The sequence below is a fragment of the Fukomys damarensis genome, unplaced genomic scaffold (genome assembly GCF_012274545.1).
Source record: "Fukomys damarensis isolate Sample0158 unplaced genomic scaffold, DMR_v1.0_HiC HiC_scaffold_37, whole genome shotgun sequence".
Classification (NCBI taxonomy): Eukaryota; Metazoa; Chordata; class Mammalia; order Rodentia; family Bathyergidae; genus Fukomys; species Fukomys damarensis.
The window spans coordinates 19,309,978-19,325,508 of record NW_022900949.1 but is presented as its reverse complement, the minus strand read 5'-3'; the positions used below and the strand labels follow the sequence as shown (position 1 = coordinate 19,325,508).

Here is a 15,531-nt window from a genome sequence, read left to right as displayed (position 1 = left end):
TCGCTCGTGGCGCGCAGACGCGCGGGTGTGCGCAGGCGCAGGAAGCCTTGGCACAGGGTGGGATGGTATGGGACGGGCCAGCGATGAGGGCCCCGTGGTCGTGTTCCGAGGCCGGCCTGGCGGTGTGTGGACGCTTCTTTCCATTTCCCTTCCTTTCCTCCGGCTTCTCAGTGTGATTTTCTTGGTGAGTTTTTTGAGGAGAAAGAAAGGGAAACGAGAGACCAGGGTGCGTTCTCCTGCCTCGCCTCGACCTGCCGCCGCTCTGGTGTGAGCGCCGGGGTCGCGCTGTTCCGCTTCCGGCCGACGAGGAGCAGCCTTTTCGGCGGCCCTTGGATTTTTGCCCATTTTGAGGGAGGTGCTTCTTAGAAGCGGTTTTCTTCCTTTTTTAAACCTTTGACTTTTCCCTTGATTTAGTTGCACACGTGACTGCTGGAGCCAGTTTATTAGCTTAAAAGTTATTTTGTTTGTGTGAAGGGAGTTAGCCGGTCTTCAGGGAGGTCCAGTGCCCAGGGAAGGAGAGCCGCCCACAGATGAGGAATTGGCTGCCTAGAGGAGGATTGAAGAGCCTGATGGCTCGCAGTTAAGCCCGAATAACTTTAGTTCCTAGCTGGAGGGCTTTGTTGATTGCGCAGAGCCTTACTTTGAGCTTTAAAAATTTCATGAGATGAGAATAACTAGTTTTTCTTAGTCAGTTTGGTCAGATTTTAATTTTTTTCCAGGCCATTGAACAGACGCTTCGTAAGTAAAGGGAGTGAATGATTCTCTTTATTTCTTCACATCAGATTGAAACAAATAGATTTAGATAAGGCTTTTGATTTAGATCTGTTTATACCACTTTGCCCCTTTGTTTTCTTTGCAGTATTGCACCCCCCCTTGTTTTCCCTATATAGAGAAAACACTTTGGGGTCGCTGTGAATATACACGCTAAAATTTTATTTATTTTTAACTTCATGTGTGTGTGATTTATTTCATTTAACATGGTCCTAAGTTCCAAACAATTTCATACAAATGACAGGATTTCATTCTTTTTTTATTACTAATATGTATGTGTGTGTATGTATGCACATATATATATATATAATTCATCTATGTGTCTGCTAATATATATATACACACACACACACACACACACACGAATTATGTTCATCTTTGTGTTAATGAACACAGTTTTTTTTGTTGTTAAAATTTTAACTAAGGGTTTATGGAACAATGCCATTACTCAAGTGGATGGTTACTGGCCAAAGTCTATAAAATTTTTTTCTTTTTGACCTTGCTGTATTTTGAATCTAGGGCCTCAGGCGTGGTAGGATAGTGCTCCATCTACCCCACAAGTGCCCTAATTTGAAAGAACTCTTGGGAACTATTTATGTCCAGCCAGTGTCTGGAAAAGCTAGGAAAGGCAGAACCTCATTGCTGCAGTCAGCACTAAATAGCCTTAGCTATCCTTGATTTCCTAGGTTACTGAAATAAAATGATTTCAGTGATGTCGGTACTGTGCTTTAAGGGATACTGGACAGAATTTGCTTAACACTTGTAGTATATTGAGTTTAAGTCATGAATCTATTAAATCGTTTGGAAAGAAACTATGGATTAAACATTTGGTCTGTAATTCTGCTTGCACTTTGAAACTATGTTTCAACCAAATACATTCCTATTTTTTTTATTATTTTCCTCAAAATGGCAGTACTGCTCAAGAAAATGCCTGTGTGCATCATCATGACCATAGGAAATTAGTAATATCTATTCAGGGATCAGCAAACTTTGTATAAATGGCTCAGTAAATAATTTAGGACTGTGCAGGTCAGGTGATCTCTTGGCACAGCTATTCAGGTCTCCCATTCTCTTCCTAAAGCAGCCACAGGCAGTACCGAAAGGATGAGTCCACAAGTGAGCAAGTTTTCTTTCATTGAAATTTAATTTATAAAAATATGATTGCCAGATTTGGCATGTTAATTATAGTTTGTACAGACCTCCAGTATAAATGGTATTGTACATGAACAAATTAAGAGTTTTGTTTTGCTAAATATTATTTTAATTTATTTAAGCAAATAGGTGTAGATTGGGAAACAAGTAGAAGGAAAATAAGCCACTTAGGAGGATAGGTGCTTTTTTTAAAAGTTTTTAATGTTACAAAATTGAGAGGAGGGTTGAGATCGTTATGATATCAATGGTAGACAAGAGGACAAGCTTAGCTATCTTTGATAGTAATATAAAGACAGATAAGTTGAATATTTAAAATTATGATTTTGGTTACAAGCTCCTTGTGATTACAGCCTGGCTTTAGAATGTGTGATCTTTGTACTCCCTCTACTTGTCTTATTTCCTGGGGAGTAGGTAAAGGCTTGTAGAATGAATTGGGGCCGAGCAAAGCTTCCCCTCTGCTTAACTAGTTTATGTACCAGTCTATTTGCATTTTATTTTTATTAACATATTAAATAACAATTTATTGCCATGAAGTTCAGTCATTAAATTTTTAAAGCCTCAGAATAGCTTTATAAGGTAATGAGCTAGATCTAGACACTTCTCAGAAATTTAAAAAGATTTTTATTAAGATAGGATGATAGGCATAATTTTTTTTACAAGTTATTCAACTATACCCAGTTCTTGTGAAGTAGGTTTTTTTTGTTTTTTTTTTTGAGACAGGGTCTCACTGTGTAGTGAGAGACTGACCTGGCATGTAGCTCAGGCTGGTCTCGAACTCACCTCCTGCCTCAGCCTCCCCAGTGCTGGGATTACAGGCGTGCGCCACCACGCCCAGCTGTGAAGTAGTTTTTAAGTGTAACATCTTGTGTTTTGCTTTGGAAAGGAATATAACAGCAATCAAACATTTTAAACTGGTGGCAAATAAATCATTTTTACAATAGGGTTTTGTGGATTCCTTAGATTTGAAAATTAGATGATTTTGTAAACTGAAAAATTCATTATTAATCACTTTGCAAGTAGAAATTGATACGTTAGAGCATAATTTTGCTTGATTATCATCTGAGGATAAAACAGTTGCAAAAAAATTACAGAATATTATTGTGCACTCTTGCTGAAGAGTATTAACTGAACCTGTTGTGGTGAAACATACCTGTAATTGCAGTACTCAGGAGGCTAAGGCAGGAGGATTGCTGTGAGTTTGAGGCCAGCCTGGACTGCATAGTGAGACCCTCTCTCAAAAATACAAGAGAAGAAAGAAAGAGATATGAAGGATGTGAGAGTGCAAGCATCTCATTTCACCCTGTTTATAAGCTTAAAATGGAATTCATCTTTTTTCCTTTGGGAATTGTGCATTTGTTACCTGTTACAGCACTTAATTGCCTTCTGTTAGTCTAAGAAGATTTTTATGCTGAAATATTGATAAAGAGTTTATAAATTGGCTTAATTTTTTCTTTAATTCATATATACTTTCCACTGAAGTTTTTTGAAAAAGGGAAATGAGTTAAAATTTAAAATGAGAGGGCATAAGAGAAGACAAGATACAGAAGGTAAAATTAGCACATAATGTTTGGTTTACAATCTTCTATTAATGGTGTTGATGTTCAGTGTTGTAACAAGTATAAAGTAGAATAAAAAATATTCAGTGTATAAAAACAAAATAGATAATATACAGTTATTACTGACACAGAGATCAGGAAAAAAAAGTTATGTGTTGTGAAGTTAGAAAAAGACCTAATGTTGTAAGCAGAAGCCTGCTGAACAGAAGGTTAATCAGATTTTATTACATAGGGATAAGCACCGTTATTTTTTCTAATGGTGTATAAACTAAACTGTAAAAAAATTTGCCTAACCTTGTGTCTGGATATTCTGATTCCGTGTTTATATTCTTAGTTCTTTGTAGTGGACACAATATTTCATATTCTCAGTGCTAGACACATGCTATGTTTTGAATTTATTCATTAGCTAAGAGGTAGCTGTCTGTAGAAGATGCTCTATTTGTACTCTTTATAGTAGATACTATTTTATATATATCATGTAGTTATTCAGGTGGTTAAGATAGGCCAAAGTAACAGTTTACTCATTTCATACATTTATTGTGCTGATTTTTTTCCCCTCTGATCATCAAACAGTTAAATCATTAGAATTTCAGGTGTAATAGTGAAAAGTTTGATTATTTGGTTGTATTGCCTTTTTTATTGCTCAGTGGTAGAAATACTTTCAGTATTGGTTAGTAAAGTTATTTCCTATGACAATACATATATTAAAAAGGCCCAGTGTCTTCATCTTTTAATAATAGATTTAGGGAAACATAAAAATAATTAATATAGTTCTCAAAATTATAGATCGATTTTTAAGTAATGGATTATTATATGTGTAGAATTTTGTGGTTCTATAGTAAATGATTAACTTGAAATTTTTTGCATTTTAGATTTCCAGTGTTTGCAAAGGTTGGGTTTGCTTCAGCATCAACAAACTTCATGGAGATTGTTCCTGTATGTTTTGTTTATGAGTCATTGGAGTTAAGCACAGCATATACAACCTGAAAAGTCAAATAAGGATATGAAGTCCATCTTTTGACAGTTCTAAGTTTACTTGTAAGTTAAATTCAGAGTTAGCTTAAAATGGTTTAAATGTTTAATTACAAAACAGTCTAGTAACATAGATAATTAGGACTGCACAATTCAAAGTTTTTATAACATTTAAACATACCATTTAATATGATAATTTTTTTCATATTCTGTCAGGAAGCAGAAGAAAAACCCCATTATGTGTTTGTAAAGTTATTTGAGCCAATTTAAATAGTTATTGTAGCAGTTACTAAATTATATTTTATAAGACAAAATATTTGAGTTGTTTAGCATACGTTTGTGTGGTTTTTTTTGTTTGTTTGTTTTTGTTACTGGGGATTAGACTCAGGACCTTGTGCTTGTGAGGTAGGCGGTAGAACCACTGAGCTAAATCCCTGGCCCATATGATTATGTTTTAATGGTAAGTATATTTCCAAAGACAAGGGCTTGGTCATTATGGAGAATTGTAGAGCATCTCTGGATGCCAGAATAATTTTTTGTCTCATCATTGAAACCTTCCTGAGTTTCTTGCCTTTTTGGAGTCTGGAATTTGAGTTAAATCCTTCCATGGTTATTTATATGAAAAGAAACAAAAGCATTGCCCCACACAGATAAGGTTATAGATATATAGCCTTTAATCTCATTGTTGTTAATATTTTTATCTGTTTGCATAATAATATACCTTTTGCTTTGGCTTTTTTAAGGCCTTGAGTGTGAATAATATGCAAGCATAATTCCTAACAGAGTGCATATAAAAGGCACATAGGAAAGAAAATGCAATGTCTTTGTCCTGTAGTTTAGAAAATTATTTAAGAATTTTATAAAGAAATGTTCTTTAATTCTTGTTTCTTGTCTGAATTCTATAGCCAAGATAGCCAGGAAACTAATAACATAGTCTATCAATACATTCATATAACTAAAAAAGTATTATAAATATATTGTATTATAAAAAAGTATTATAAATATATTGTATTATAAAAAAGTATTATAAATATATTATGAGTATTACAAATATATTGTAATTAGCACTCTAACTCCAAATTTCTTGTATCTGTTACAAACCAAAAACCATGAAATAATTTTAATTTTCCATAAAAGGAAAATTATTAATTGGGTTTGCTAACTATTTTTAAGAATCTGTGGGATGACATTTTCTGAATGTTGCTTCCATTTTTCATAGTGACTTCTTTGTCATGCTAGGAATCATAGTTTTGAAAGTTTTGGTTTTTCAATGTCTTGAGATTTGAAAGATATTAAAAATAATATTTGGAAAAGTTTTAAACAGTTGGGTTTGCGAGCATGGTTATTTTCAGTCCTATCAGAATTTTAACAGTTTGTTGAAATTAGTAACCAGATGTCTTGTTTTTATATCTTGAAAAGGGCTAACACCATCTCTTAGGTTGGCTTGGCCGAAAAGTGAAAAGAGGATGCTCCACTTTAACCGATGTCGGCATCTGAAACAGATAACAGAGAAATGTTTTTCTAGTACACATGTTAAAGCGGATAAACATGCACAGCCTTTTCTTTCAAGAAGCTTTGTATTCGCAGAATTAAGGAAGTCATGGCTTTCAACCCACTGTCTTGTTGGAGACAAAAATATTGTCCTGATGGGACCTCCTGGTGCTGGAAAAACAACAGTAGGCAGAATACTAGGTCAGAAACTAGGTTGTTGTGTCATAGATGTGGATGATGATATCCTTGAAAAAGCCTGGAATATGAAAGTGTCTGAAAAATTACAGGATGTTAATGATGAGCAATTTTTAGAAGAGGAAGGAAAAGCTGTATTAAATATCTCTGTGTCTGGAAGTGTGATTTCCCTTACTGGGTCTAATCCCATGCACGAGGCTAGCATGTGGCATCTGAGGAAAAATGGAATAATCGTATACTTGGATGTACCTGTAGTAGATATAATTAGTCGTCTAAAATTAATGAAAATAGATAGAATTGTAGGTTACAATTATGAAACACCTATAACAGACCTACTTAAATTAAGAAGGCAGTATTATAAGAAGTGGTATGATACTCGAGTTTTGTGTGAAAGTGGGGCTTCCCCAGAGGAAGTAGCTGATAAAGTGCTGAGTGCAATTAAAAGATACCAAGATGTTGACTCAGAAACATTCATCTCCACAAGGCACTTTGGTTCTAAAGACCGTGAACAGAAAGTTTCGACAAAATTCTTTAGTGAAGCTGTGATTGAGGGCTTAGCTTCTGATGGTGGACTCTTTGTTCCTGAGAAGGAATTCCCAAAGTTAAGCTCTAGGGAGTGGAAAAGCCTAATAGGAGCAACCTACCCAGAAAGGGCACAGATACTGTTGGAAAGGTGTATACATCCTGCGGACATACCTGCAGCCAGATTGGGAGAAATGATTGAAACTGCTTATGGGGAAAACTTCAACTGTTCAAAAATTGCCCCTGTCAGACACCTTTCAGGCAACCAGTTCATCCTGGAGTTGTTTCATGGACCAACAGGATCATTTAAAGATTTGTCTTTACAGCTTATGCCTCATATTTTTGCACACTGTATTCCACCAACTTGCAATTATGTGATACTTGTAGCTACTTCAGGAGACACAGGGAGCGCAGTCTTAAATGGTTTTAGTCGCCTTAATAAGAATGAGAGGCAGAGAATAGCTGTGGTCACATTTTTTCCCAAGAATGGAGTAAGTGATTTTCAAAAAGCACAAATAGTTGGTAGTCAGAAAGACAATGGATGGGCAGTGGCTGTCTCATCAGATTTTGATTTTTGCCAGACAGCTATAAAAAGAATTTTTAATGATTCTGATTTTACTGGCTTTCTTACTGTGGAATATGGAACAATCTTAAGTTCAGCTAATTCCATAAACTGGGGCCGACTGCTTCCCCAGGTAGTATATCATGCTTCTGCATATCTTGATCTTGTTAGCCAAGGATTTATATCTTTTGGAAACCCAGTAGATGTCTGTATTCCCACAGGAAACTTTGGTAACATATTAGCAGCAGTGTATGCCAAAATGATGGGAATCCCTATTCGAAAATTTATTTGTGCGTCTAATCAGAACCATGTTTTGACTGATTTTATAAAAACAGGACATTATGACCTACGGGAAAGGAAGTTAACACAGACCTTTTCGCCTTCAATAGATATTCTCAAATCTTCCAACTTGGAGCGACATTTACATTTGATCGCTAATAAAGATGGGGAATTAATGACAAAACTATTTCATCAGTTAGAAAATGAACATCACTTCCAAATAGAAAAGGTCCTGGTTGAGAAACTTCAGCAGGATTTTTTAGCTGACTGGTGCTCTGAGGGAGAGTGCCTAGAAGCTATTAACTCTACTTACAATACTTCGGGATATATTCTGGATCCGCACACTGCTGTTGCAAAAGTGGTTGCAGACAGACTGCAAGATAAAACTTGCCCAGTGATTGTCTCATCCACAGCTCATTATTCAAAGTTTGCACCTGTGATCATGCAGGCTTTAAATATTAAAGAAATCAACCAAACTTCATCAAGTCAGCTTTATTTACTGGGATCATATAATGCATTACCTCCACTACATGAAGCCTTATTGGAGAGAACAAAACAGCAAGAGAAGGTGGAGTACCAAGTTTGTGCAGCCGATACAAATGTCCTCAAGAGACATGTGGAAAAAATAATCCAAAATCAACTCATGGGAAAGTTTTCAGAGTAGAATTTTTTTCTCCTGATAATAAGCATGCAATAGTAAATCTCAAGTTGATTTGGAATACAAAAGCATTTCAATGTTTGGATTATTTTTACATAAATGTGTATATTATGCCTGTTAACTTTTGAAAATTCAATAGCCTTATCTCAGGCTGATCATTATTTCTGCATTATCTCTTTGTAGGTCCTTAATCTAGAAGTAACAAATGCTAGCACAGTACATGAGAGCATTGCTGTGTCATGCTTTGTGCTTCTAAGAAGTTTCTCAGTGTTTACTCCCTCGCCCTCACTTGTAAAGCACTAAAATGTCTTGTATTCAATGTGGTAATTAAAATTATTTCAGCACAGTTGTTAAGTACTACATCAGGAACCACATACTATTTCTGTATTGATAGAAAATGAATTTACTGCTCAATACAGGTAATTTGTATGGAGGAAGCAGTAAACTCATCTGTTAAGATTAGAGCCTGTGTTTTTAATTCATATTGAACTACAGAATTATGTATATCCCACACTGTCTAAGTTAGACATTGCCTTTGGGTGTGTATAATTAGGGTGACAAAGTTTGAAAATCAAGATAATGTTTAAATCTAGGATATAACAGCAGAAGTGCTCAGTAGTGGATACAGAAATAAAGCCACCTATTTGAAGAGGAATGCTTTCCAAAATTAAGCAGTAAATATTTTTAATAAAAGTATGTGTATAAGGGGCTGGGGATTTAGCTCAGTGGTGCTGCACCTGTTTCACAAGTGCAAGATCCTGAGTTCGATCCTGGTACCAAAAAAAAAAGTATATGTATAAAGTAGTTGTAGACAGCAGCTCTCCTGTATTATTTGAAGTTCATTCCTATATAACTTGCCGGTTTGTTCAGTAAACATTTATTTGGCTGCTAAGCTCATACAAAGCAATGAATATATTTAATTTATAGTCCTATGCGATTTATATTTGTGAATTTATTGGATATTTTATTTCTGAATTAAAGATTGTCACTGGAAGGACTTATTAGGGTAATAGGCTGCTCTCAGCCACAAGATGGCATTCCTAACATAATTTGTCTGTGCTGATAATAATTTGCTTCATTTTCTGGGAGAACTATCTCCATAAAGAAATAGTTTAAGCAGGAGCAATTTATTTTTAAAAATTTTTAAACCAATCATCTTATATTTCTGGCTTAGCTTCTAATGTTAGTTCTAAAGCAGAAAATGGAAAACCAGAAGCAGTTACAAGAAAATAATGGAAGATTCAAAGTTCTGAACATATTTATGTATTATTTTATCATTTACTTTTAAGGCTATTTCAGTGAATGATCTAGAAAATGCATCTAAATGGGAGTGACTGTGTTTTTTAAAGTATTATTTTTGCCTTCAGGAACTGTAGTTAATGAGAAAAGAGTTACTGTAAGATAGAGTATAAATGAAAAAGTGATATAGTCAAGTTCTATGAAACAGGATTACTATGGGATAATCAGAAAATATTTCACAAAGGACATTGATCTTTATGTGAAGCTTGAAGAATTGGGAGATTTTCTAGGGTGAATGAGGAAAATATTCTAGACAGATGCCAGGGTAGTAGAGGAAATAAAATGCTCAAATCTACCTACATTTATTTGTAATCCATTCATACTTTTCATTGTCCAAAATGATCATTTTACGTCTTCATGTTTTTGCAAAGCCAACTCTGTTTTTCCTTCTCCACTAATAACCATGTTTCATTGGAGAGGAACAGTTTACCATATCATCCTTTACTTCTCATCAAGTGTATAAATCTGCCCTGTAAGCATCCTTTCCTCTATCTTTGATTGAATTAGGCAGTAGACCTTTCAAAAAAGGCTTGCATCCTGTTCCCTTTGACTGACTCAGATAACTTCATTATTTGCCTCCTCTCCTGTTTCTTCAACTTTTCCCCTCCAATGAGACTTTGCTTTTTTATGGCATTTGGATGCTGTCTTTTCATAGCTCGTTAGTGTAAAGAGCAAAACCTCTCTGAACACCCACATCTTTCCCCATCTACTTTAAGCTTCAACCAAGATTAAACTCTAAAGACTTGTCCATCTATGTGTTTTCTACTTTCTTACTTCCTCTGTGTGCAGCTTAACATTGAATAATAAATACTACCTAAGTGCTTACCACCTCCTGAGTGATAAAGAAGAGACTATCACTCAGACATTTGGTTCCTGCTGTGGTGGTTCTTTGATTGTGGTTTACTTCTTTCCCCTAGAGGTAACCACTGTCCTAAAATTTCAACTAGACATTCCCTTTTTAGACTGTATGTTATACAAGTTGAATCATACTATGTGATTCCATGACCTGTTTCTTTTGCTTAGAAACTTTAAAATGAATCCAGCCAGATGAATTAAGCCATGTTTCATTGCTTTCATTAATGATATTCTGTAAATACAGTGCATCTATTTACCAGTTAGTGGATATTTATCTAATTTTTATCTGTTCTTGCATCCAGTAAACTTCTATAAAATACATGTTGCAAGTCAGTGAATATGGACTTTCAGTCATTTGTGATTTTAATAACATGAAGTTTTCATATCAACATTAAAAATTGGATTTATGAAAATACAGTTTTTTATAATGTCTTTGAAATTTTACAGTATAAATATTTTAAATTTGGCTTGGGTAGAAAATGAGATTTTAAAGTTACATATTTTGAAAATCAAAATGTTCAAAGTAAAATTGTGTGACATTTTAGAATTTAATAGCAATTCACTTTCAGAAACAATCATGGATGACATACATTGTTTCTCCAATCCATTAAATGACTTACACCTTCCTTATATTTAATACTGTTTAGTTTTAAAAATAATGAAAAAACTATCCAGAATACATGCACAAACCCAAAGTAACTTTTCCTGTGACCTTCAAACCCTTGGAAACAGTACTGTACTATTTTTGTCCTCGTCCAGGGACATGAGTAAAATGTAGAAGCAAACAGTTATCTGTGTGGGTCCCACCTGTGCACTCCAGCCACTAAAATTATTGGCTTGCTTTTTTTTTTTTTTTTTTTTTTTTTTTTTTTTTTTTTTTTTTTTGGTACTGGTAGATGAACTCCGGGCCTTGAGCTTGCTAGGCAGGTGGTAGCACCACTGAGCTAAATACCTGGCACCATTGGCTTTATTTATTTATTTTTTAACTTTGACTTTAAAAACAAGTGGACTTCTTAAAAAAGATTTTCTAACTCAAGCAAAACCAAAAAAGTTGCCAATGTGATGGTAAAGACAAAAATGTCACATGGCAAAGATAAAATTATTTTGACCAGAGTCCAACCTGAAAAAGTTGGGATTGCTTCTCATAGAAGCAAGCTTTAGTCAAGTTAGCTGTCTTTGTTTTTAAATTCAGAAATATAAAATACAAGATTTTTGTCATTGGTACTAAAAATTGTTTCAAGAAGCCGTGCATTAGAGTATTATGCAGTTGTACTGTTTGTTATTATTGTAGTCTATTGAAATTTTTTTGGTACAGGGGATCAAACTCAGGACCTTACATTTGCAAGGCAGGTTTGGTGCCTCAGCTCAATCCCAGGCCTGTTGAGATTTTAATAGGCTATAAAGTGCAGAGTTCTAAGTGGCAGGTAAACAATTTACAAATATTAGAGGAATTTAATATTTTAAATTTACGGTAGATTATTTTAGTGAGCAAGTTCATATTCTGAGAATATTGCTAAAATCAGTTTAATACCATGTAGGAGTAAACCGCCACTTTGTGAGTTTTCTTTGTTTTTTAGGCATATGCTTTATTACTATTTTTTCAAAAGGGAACGGCAAGGCAGATACTTGGGCTCAAGAGAAATGCTGAGGTAAAAATATCTCTAGGAACCATTTTGAGCAGTTAATTAGAAGAAGAAAACCTATTTTTGGTGTTATTAGGGCATGAATAACTGTTGGTTTGGGTTTTTTTTTGTGGGGGGCAGGGTTTTGCTTTGTGATTCAGGCTAGCTTGAACTTATGGAAGTCCTCATGCCTCAGCGTCCCTGGTGCTGGGATTATAGGTGTATGCCCTTAGGAGTTCTTTGTTTGTTTTTGTGTTTTTTTGTTTTTGTTTTCTTGGTATCAGGGGTCATACTCAGGACCTTGTGCTTGTAAGGCAGGTGGCACCACCACTGATTTAAATCCCTGGTGTTTTATGCATTATTTTAATTTTAATTTTAATTTTTTGGTTTTTTTGAGACAGGGCATCACTATGTAGTTGAGACTGACCTGGAACTCACTATGTAGTCCAGGCTGGTTTTAAACTCACAGCGATCCTCCTGTCTCAGCCTCCTGAGTGCTGGGATTATAGGCGTGCACCACCATCCCCAGTTTATGTGTTAATTTTTAATGGCTAATTTTCCTTCAGTTTAAATTAGGCTTGTGTATATTCATGATGACCTTAAAATTTAATTTATAACTATTTGCCAATATGTATATTTTTTTCTGAAACCATGTAAAAAAGTTATTTGAAATATCCTTGCAGCACATGCCCAAGGTTTGAAATGCATGTACACTGTATCATTTTTTTTCCTTCATCAGTCTCAAAATTGAATTGGCTTTTATTTTTCTTACCTAATTTTAGTGCCAGTTCTGTTAAGATGCTGTTGATTATAATTGTAGGAAAAAAAATGGGTAAATAAGCTGGTCTTGGGCTCAGAAGTAGACTTGGGTGGTGGAATGAGATTAGCTGGTACTAAAAGGAAGTTATTGAAAAAAATGTCTTCCTTTTTGTGTGCAGTAGATGTGTCATAATTGTAATTTTTTTTTTTTTGGTACCAGGGATTGAACTCAGGGCCCTGTGTTTGGGAAGCAGGCAGCAGAAGCACTAATTTAACACATTCTATTTGTACAGTGTACAGTTCAGTACTGTTGGTTATATTCATGTTGCTGAGCAATTACTCTCCAGAACTCCTTTGTAAAACTGGAAATATCCCCATTAAAAAACTTCCCTTTTCTTGCTAGTCTAAGCCCCAGACAATCACCATTCTGCTTTCTGTTCCTGTGTGTTGGACTTCTCTAGATAATTCGTACAGTAGAATCTCACAGTATTTACCTTTTTGTGACTGATTTAACACCATTGTGACCTCTAGGTTCCTGCATGTTATGTCACATTTGTTTACCCATTTATGGAATTTGGGTTGCTTCCACATTTTGATTACTGTGCATAATACTGCTGGGTACATAGTTATACAAATACACCCATATTCTCAAGACTCTGCTTCCAATTCTTTTGGCTGTATATCTTAAGTGGAGTTGCTGAGTCACACCATAATTGTATTGACTAACTTCATAACCACGATACCATTTATATTTTTGTCAGTGGAAACTTGTATTTATAACTCACAAGCTGTTTTTTAAAATGCACAGTTATACACATATCTAGTTTTAAAAATCAACTATTTATCAATTAAAATATAAAACTGTAGTTCATTGAAAGTAACACTTCTCATATCTCCTCCCCAGAAGTAATCACTTTCAAATCAGCTGTGTGCTGGCATTTTTCCTCCATATTGATATTATTCTGTACTGTTACTGTATGTTTTGGCTTTATATATTACCTATTATTTTTGTAAGGAATGCTAGTATTTCTACTCTGCAGTCCTGCCTCAATACCTTCTCATTTCCTTTTTTCCTATCCTACTATCATTTTGGACTAGATCAGTGTTATTGTTTGCATTATTGAATGTCTTTGAATATTACATTTGAGTAACAGACATAATTTTTCAGTTTAGAATTAATATAGTGGTTATTCCACTTGCTTAGTTTTCTGTATATGTAATAAATTCTTTACATACTTTCTGCTAGATAAACATGTCAACAGTTCTAAATTCATAAGTAACCTGTTTTATCTTTTTAAAAAATTTTTCCTCTTGGAGTCCTCTATCCTGTTCTAAGGAAAATTAGTATAAAATTTCTACAGTAGGTTTTAGAAGTGCATGGACTGAATTGCATTTATTTAATATATATACCTGTGTATCTGCCTAACTACATATCCAGAGATAAATGTATAACTAGATATCTAGATACGTATGCATAATAAGCAAATGAGCAGATATTCACTGAAGTGTGCTAGGAAAGGAATTAGTAAATCCTAAGGGCCAGGGATTTAGCTCAGTGGTTTTGCCGCCTGCCTTGCAAGCTCGAGCACCTGAGTTTGATCCCTGGTACCAAAAAAAAAAAAAAACCCAAAAAACCCCAGTAAATTCAAATAAAGATTTAAGAACAAAGGCAAATACCAGCTGACATTCATTTATTACTTAAGTACATTCCTTCATCAATTACAAGACATATAGCTATAAGGGCCAAAAAATAATGAAAGCATTCTCTGAAAATCAATTGACTATAGAATTTATAGTAAAATGTTATGTAATTTGTAATATTGTGTTACATATCAAAATTTATGATGTATACATATACACCTTTTTTTGGTACTAGGAATCAAACTTAGGACCTCATGCTTATAAGGGAGGTATGCTCCTGAGCTAAATCCTGGTCCCTAATATATACTTTTTTTTTTTACAGAGCCATTTCCAGTGTACTGCATATATAGTAAACTCAACCGTTCCAAAAACTGGAAAATTTTAAATTCTAAAATGCATTTATCCTATCCAAGATAAGGGATTGAGAACTGATTCAATTTAGCATAACAGAATATTCAAATCTTTAGCAGAAGACATATGAGAGCAAATACTGTTTCACTTGGTTGAGTGGCCTGATTAAAATCCTATTTCCCAATTTTGACAAAATTTAAGATTATTCACATTTATTTTGAATTTTATAAGGCTCAAGACAACAAGTTTTAAAAAATAATTTTACTTGCTCTTGGCATTACCTTTTTTCTGGAATTGTTTGGGGTTTTAAACTAAATTGGTTGATATAATATTTAAACAACTCCAAATCAACGAATAATTATCATGATATACACCACTTGTAAATTCCACAAATGCATAAAGTTCTTTATGAAAATAATGTGCAATTCTAAAAGATCTTAATAGCTTTTTATTTTCATAAAATAGTGTATATTATCCAGAAAAAGACATCAGTTTCAGATAGCCCCTTTCCTGTTAAATATTATAGTTTGCTATGAAGAAACAGTATCTTTCTCTTGAGAAAAATTGAGTATAACAATATTCTACTGGCAGCAAAGGGAAGGAAAATATTAGTTTAAATCAGGTCAAGAGCGTAAAATTCCTTCTGGCCAAAAGCAGTACCAACCAAGATGAAATTTCAGGGAGAAAACAGTCAAAGCTAAATTAGCCTTTGAAATTTGCATGTCATTCTTGTCAAAGAGGTTAAAAAGAGTAGAAACTATAATTTTGAAAATCATTACACTTTATTTATATGATTTACCCAAGAACTCAGGTGGTAGATGGGGCAAATAAGAGGTTTAGAAATTA

The 15,531-nt window shown here is 34.4% G+C and overlaps 1 protein-coding gene across 3 annotated transcripts; it reads left to right on the top strand.

The window, feature by feature from the left end:
- The first annotated feature begins 30 nt into the window (after positions 1 to 30).
- Thnsl1 (threonine synthase like 1) lies at positions 31 to 8,896 on the top strand. 3 transcript variants are annotated; one of them, XM_033759404.1, is made up of 4 exons: positions 31 to 184; positions 1,853 to 1,887; positions 4,352 to 4,517; positions 5,871 to 8,896. In XM_033759404.1, the coding sequence occupies exon 4, from the start codon at positions 5,918 to 5,920 to the stop codon at positions 8,162 to 8,164; it is 2,247 nt and encodes a 748-aa protein (XP_033615295.1). In that variant the 5' UTR covers positions 31 to 184; positions 1,853 to 1,887; positions 4,352 to 4,517; positions 5,871 to 5,917; the 3' UTR covers positions 8,165 to 8,896. The 3 variants fall into 3 exon arrangements, with proteins under 3 accessions (XP_033615295.1, XP_010618107.1, XP_033615294.1); XM_010619805.2 differs by lacking the exon at positions 1,853 to 1,887; XM_033759403.1 differs by lacking the exon at positions 31 to 184 and having other exon boundaries at positions 1,556 to 1,887.
- The last annotated feature ends 6,635 nt before the right edge of the window (positions 8,897 to 15,531 follow it).

Excerpts from the sequence above, each read along its gene's own strand:
- Thnsl1 (XM_010619805.2), top strand. The coding sequence starts at position 5,918 with ATGCTCCACTTTAACCGATGTCGGCATCTGAAACAGATAACAGAGAAA.